Source organism: Ostrea edulis, chromosome 3 (assembly GCF_947568905.1).
Source record: "Ostrea edulis chromosome 3, xbOstEdul1.1, whole genome shotgun sequence".
Classification (NCBI taxonomy): Eukaryota; Metazoa; Mollusca; class Bivalvia; order Ostreida; family Ostreidae; genus Ostrea; species Ostrea edulis.
In genome coordinates this window covers 74,438,063-74,444,194 of record NC_079166.1, presented here as the reverse complement: position 1 = coordinate 74,444,194, position 6,132 = coordinate 74,438,063, and the positions used below count along the sequence as shown (strand labels likewise).

General features: G+C 35.3%; 1 protein-coding gene across 1 annotated transcript; it reads right to left on the bottom strand.

Moving 5' to 3' along the window:
* Positions 1 to 580: 580 nt before the first annotated feature.
* Positions 581 to 3,937, bottom strand: LOC125675133 (multiple epidermal growth factor-like domains protein 10). Its single transcript, XM_048912634.2, has 4 exons — positions 3,444 to 3,937; positions 3,274 to 3,323; positions 3,006 to 3,122; positions 581 to 2,022 (listed from the first exon to the last, which is right to left on the bottom strand). The coding sequence occupies exons 1-4, from the start codon at positions 3,536 to 3,538 to the stop codon at positions 1,244 to 1,246; spliced, it is 1,041 nt and encodes a 346-aa protein (XP_048768591.1). The 5' UTR covers positions 3,539 to 3,937; the 3' UTR covers positions 581 to 1,243.
* Positions 3,938 to 6,132: the final 2,195 nt, after the last annotated feature.

The following is a 6,132-nucleotide window of genomic DNA, read 5'->3' as shown; positions in this document are numbered from 1 at the left end:
GTCGTAGTCTCTGCTAGTCGAATTAGAACGGTTGAATTTTTCGAGTGGTTCATTGTGGTGTCACGTGGCTAATAATCCAGTATTCATGATATACACACTCATCTTGTTCTACATATTGATAAACGAATATTTTCTATATATGAATTGTGTTAACGTGAAAGGTGAAGATAACGAACAGTGATCAATCTCATAACTCCCACAAGCAACACAGAATAGAGAGTTGAGCAAACACGGACCCCTGGGCACACCAGAGGTGGGATCGGGTGCCTAGGAGGAGTAAGCATCCCCTGCCGACGGGTCACACCAGCCGTGAGGCAGCCCCGTATCTTGATCAGGTAAACGGAGTTATCCGTAGTCAAAATTAGTGTGCCAAGAACTGCCTAACAATCGGTATGAAATAAGTCAAACAGCATTTGACCCAATGAAGATTACATTGGCAAACTAGATTGCTATAACGTAGTGTTTTCATTTTGTTGAGAATCGGTTGATAAACAAGGGAACAAGATATGATCGGCTTGAAAATACATAACCATATTGCCCCAAATGAGATTGCATGTAATGATAAAACAAACAATTTCAATCCAATTAAATTTAAATTTATTGAGTCCAGCCATATGAAATGCTACATGAGGTACAAGAAATAGATATAATAATGGCAAGAGGTTCATATATGAAACAATGCATAATGTATGACTTACAGAAAGGCATATAACATGTGTATAAATATGGTAGCAATACATTTAAATGTAACAGAAAGGTACATAAAATGTCAAACATGTGAAATAAATCACAACGGTTTCTTAATGGTTTCATATTTGGCTTGACAAAAATTCAGAAAACTTCAGAACGCCTTGTTGTTTTGGGGTCTTTTTGGGGGGGGGTGTTGTTTTTTTTTTTTTTTTTTTTTTTTTTTTTTTTGCTGTTTTTGTTTTTTGTTTTTGTTTTTTATTATTTTTTCATTCATAAACTGCTTTATAAAGATTTTTCCTTAGTTGTGAAGATGTTGAACACTGAAAAATGAGGTGGAAATCATAACATATTCCTCCTTTCTCATATCATGTACATAGTCTTTCATTTTGTAGAACACCATACCATCTTCCAGTCTCTATCAGTACATATATGTATGTAAGTGGTGGTTTGAAGGGCAAAATTTCATTTTAAAAATTCTTAATTTTACAGGCTAACTGTATGATAATGCTAATAATAATAAAGACAGTGCTATGAAAAATTGCGCTTCCCGTTCTTACACCACGGTGACGTAAATTTCACCCTCTCTCCCAGCATCCTCCAGTTCGCTCTCATCTTGTTTGTAGCTTGTCATTTCTATTGAAGACTTGATTCGAATTCCTGGTTCTTCAATTGTGGGTACCAAAGGAACAATATACAAAGATTCCTCGCTTCTTTGGAGGGTATTGAGAGAATCTTGGCATTCTAGGGATTCAATCACAATACTTCCGTCCATTGAATGATAACCTGTTTCGATCACGACATCTTTTCGTTGGATTTTTGAATAAATATCTTGGTTTGTTATTGTCTCGTCGTTTTCTTTGGGCTTTCTTTCCCTGACAGGAACGTAACTATTCTCCCTGGCCTTACGTTGCAGTGGACTACGAATTAAATAGTTCGCCGTGCACGAAGCTGTGTCGGTGTCTTCTGCACAGTTAGACAATGCGTCGTAATCGGACGTTTTCACACAGGTGTTGAATTCATTCAGGTCGTTGTAACAGGGGTCAACATGATCTATCTCCACATTGTCCGTCTTTGGTTTCTTCTTGTAGAATTTTTTGCAGAGGAAAAGGATGACAGCGACCGTTACAGGGAGAGTAAGAAGAGAGTTGACACTCACGATAGCGTATAAACCTTGATTCGAGTCTTCTGACTTAGGCGATACTGATTTTGGATATACAATAGTTTTCGTTTTATTGTCACCATTAGAACCGATGTTCCCCGCCCATCTCGCACCCGATGGTTGCACTGTCGCAGTCGTGACAGGTATATGTCTCATGGCTGTAGATCTGACCTCTAAATGAAAAAGGAATATCGTTTAGCGGTGTCTGTCAATTCGGGGTTAAAGAATAAATATCACAAGCAATAAAAATGTTTTTTCTGTGAAAATTTCCCCAAAATGTTCTAGATATTTGGCCTGTCTTAAAATAATCTAAACTTTCCTCTAAAAGTCATTCAAATAAACATTGCTAAAATGCATTTAGCTAAAGACAAGGTGGCGGAAATAGATGCCAACATACATGTAGGTGCACAAGTGATGAGAGAACCCATTACTTCAGTGCAAAGATTGTAAAGAAATATTTCTATTCTGTATACGTGAAAGGTGAACATAACGAACATTAATCAATCTCAGAACTATAAGCAATACCAAATAGAGAATTCGACAAACACACATCCCTATATATACCAGAGGTGGGATCAGAGGTACCTAGGAGGAGTAAACACCCCCGTCGACCGATAGTGATTTGGTTAAATGTTTGTTTTATGTCCTTTGGGGGAATTTTACTCATTTGGAGACAGCACCAGCTGTAGACAGGGTGTCACAAATTTTGAACCTATGCATAAATCGAAGGGCCGTATCAGTGATGCAATTCAAACTTTATCGAGCCATGTCTGCCGTGGAGTGCTGAGTTTCAGCAAACGTACACACTGTGCTCAAATCAAAGATCTCCCTTTTTTTAAAATGGCATGGACTGTACAAATGGTGTTACCAATAACAACGTTTGTAATCATATTCACATGCATAATATATACTTACACATTCACTATTGTCGAGTCATGCCAATATATAGTACCTTTACAGTCTTACAAAAGAAATCGTGTACTAGCGTTGAACCAATTGTTTCAACAAGATTACGAATTTAACAATATTTGTTGTCAAAACCTACGCTAAAAAATGAAATAGTTTGGGGTCTCCCAAGCCAACATTCGTAAAACTATGTTTGCATTAAATGAGACGCGGGCTTGTTGAATAGTCAGTATATGCAGCAATCTCTTACCACATCCGCTGACGTGATCACAGTTCTCACACTTGCAGGTGTTTTGACAGTGCTGTCCATAGGAAGGTGGCGGGCACTTCTCAGAACAATTTGCTCCATAATATCCAACAGCACATTCTTGTTTTCCAATTGAAGAAAAACTTAATTATTAAATTTTAAGTTTTTATCATGTGATTGGTACAAAATATATAATATCCGATATAATAGACGATGATGCTAAAAGAAAACGAACAAAAACATAATGTGTAAAACATGGTTTTACCCTTACCTATACAACTAGTACCCTTGGTGTCCCATATGTAACCTTCACAGCATTCTCTACAAATATTTAAAATCTGTCATCTCAGCTCTTTTCAGGCGAATACTAAATTTCAGGGATTGCTAACTAGTTCTAGAAAACGGCGGACAAATCAATTAAAATATGTATGAGTGACTTACCCATCGCATGTGTTATTGGATGAATTCGAATCTTTTGCCGAAATCCATAAGATAACCAAGTGAATAAAAACATGGAAGGGACCAAGTTGGCGCATAGCTGGCTTACTTCTACATTGATCATTGGAATTTCACGGTACAATCATGGCATATTTTGAGGTCGGGGAAACAAAAATTTCCCTATTCCTGTTTTATTTGTTAACGGAAGTACTCAACAAATTAGAGTTAGATTCATATGCTATTAATTAATGTTTTAAGTTCGATATTATTTTCAAGGTTCTGAAAATTGATCAGCTACAACTTTAATTACACTGTAAAATATGAGGATTTGTTGGTTGAATGTTGTTTAATTCATACGGAGACTTCACCATTGATGGTAATTTAGGCTTACTGGTTATGCTAGATGCTTACGGCCTTTGAGCAGGAAGGGGTCTTTATCGTGCCACACCTGTTTGTTTAAGTTTCCAACGATGACAGTGGCTACTGGAAAAATATCCTATGACTATCTCCTTCCAATTGAAACAATAGCAGATCTATACATGAATCATCAAACTTTGCTTACGACAGATGTAACAATGACTGTTCGTATCCAGGACATAAAAGGTTATTTCGACCTGTAAAACCCTTGATAAATTGCCATCATGTTATGATAGTCTGTAACAATATAAATTCGACGTTTCCTGAATTCAATTGTTCCGTTTACATATTCCCTAATTCCAAACTCTACTATACAGATTTGTCTCCTTTGTTTCAGGCATCAAGCCATAGAACGTCATTCCATGAGATGGGTACACTTTAATTGTGGGAAAGTTGTAGTCAGGAATTCAAGACCAATACTGAATTGCGTAGGCATGTAAAAAGGAAACATCAACCAGAAAAATTGTCATTCGTTTGTGACCAGTGCAACACAAGCTTTTGCACATTATAAAAGAAATATGAAGTGAAATTAAAACATTTTTGTTACGCAATCCTTTGTCTTTTTAGGCTTTTATATAGAAGAAAGTCCACTTGTAGTGAAAAGGTTACCTGTAGATGTCCAATAAGTTGACAAATTGCTGTCCATTATTTTTAAGAATGGATAGATACTGTCCGTTCTTAAAAATAATGGACAGTAATTGTCAACTTATTGGACACCTACAGGTAAACCCAATAACTTATTAGACATCTACAGGTAGGCTAAAAATAAGAGAAAGACAATACATTTGTCAAAGAGATACAAATTTAATTTTAAATCCCCTACAAGTAAGAATCAACACAGATATCGGAAAAATCACTGAAACACTTATAAATGATATTTCCCTTTAGTAGAATTCTCTGCTTCAACTCGTAAGATTCACAATTTTTAAATTACATTGGTCATTACTATATCGCATCAAAACTTAAAATTTGAAAGACATATTTCCATACTGTATTTGAATTTCGCTGGATTCAGAGGCACATTTCGAAACTTCTTCACAACGCTTTTTTATGTTTTCTTTATTAGCATATCCTAATTCTGAATTATTATTTTCGCTTTCATCAATAATTTCGCTTCACGAGATAGGTGTATTGGGTTCTTTTGGCTGGCGTTAATTATTTCCTCATCCAAATATTCGAAAACACAATACTTTTCAGATCAAAATTTGGCTTCATAACTTTTTCACCCTCCATATCCAGAATATTTGCAATACTTTCACTAAAATCCTTAAATTTTGATTATGCAATGAAAATGCTCTCTCCATCAGAGTAAGACATGTTGATACGGCTCAGAACTATAGAGTGAGTGAATATAAAACCTGCAGTAGAAGACCACTCACCTGACACTGTCCAATAAGTGAACAAAAGAAACAGATTTCTACGCAAGACTGGTTATATTGTCAGATTATTCAAAATAGCTTTATTCATAATTATCATTCTCAATGGGTTTACCTGAGACTGTCCATTGTTAGAACAAAAGATGTAATGTTTTAAGTAGGATATAAACCTCAAACTGTCCATTCTGTGAGAGAAAGAACTGATCTCGGCCCCACGGGCCTCGATCAGTTCTTTCTCTCACAGAATGGACAGTTTTTGGCTTATATCCTTTACATATTACATTTTTTCTGAATACAAAAGGTGCATACATGTACAATGGCAGCCGTTTTATATATCCGTTTATGCACATTATGAAACGATTATTGTTACATTATAATGCTTTGTTTTACAGAGATACTGTTAACCTTTTTACATTGATTTTTACACATGTTAATTTGTTATTGGTACCGTATAAGTTTTACATTCTATTAAACCAAAAGTGTTCTTAATTGTTACTTGCTATTGAATGTATTTCAACGTTATTGCGTTTTTATTGAACTGATAATGGCTAGAGAAATATTGAAGAGTAAACTCTCATCTGAGCCAAATATTGAAGAAGAAAACAAAAATACAATGGACAAAACTGTTTTTCATTTAGGTTCATATATCAGCTACAGGAGTGATATTGCGAATTTCTGAGAAAATGTGGTGTCTTTTACATTTCCTTCATCAGTACACACACTATAAGATTGAATTCAATGTAATTGTAAGAGACCAAAAAAAATTGAAATACAAAAATGCTGATATTTACTACATGCATGACATATGCACTCAAGATAATTAAGATTAAAAGAATAGGGAGATTTTTCAAAAGATAATAAATCGTGCATTAAAAATCAAAACTGGTTCCAGCAGAAGT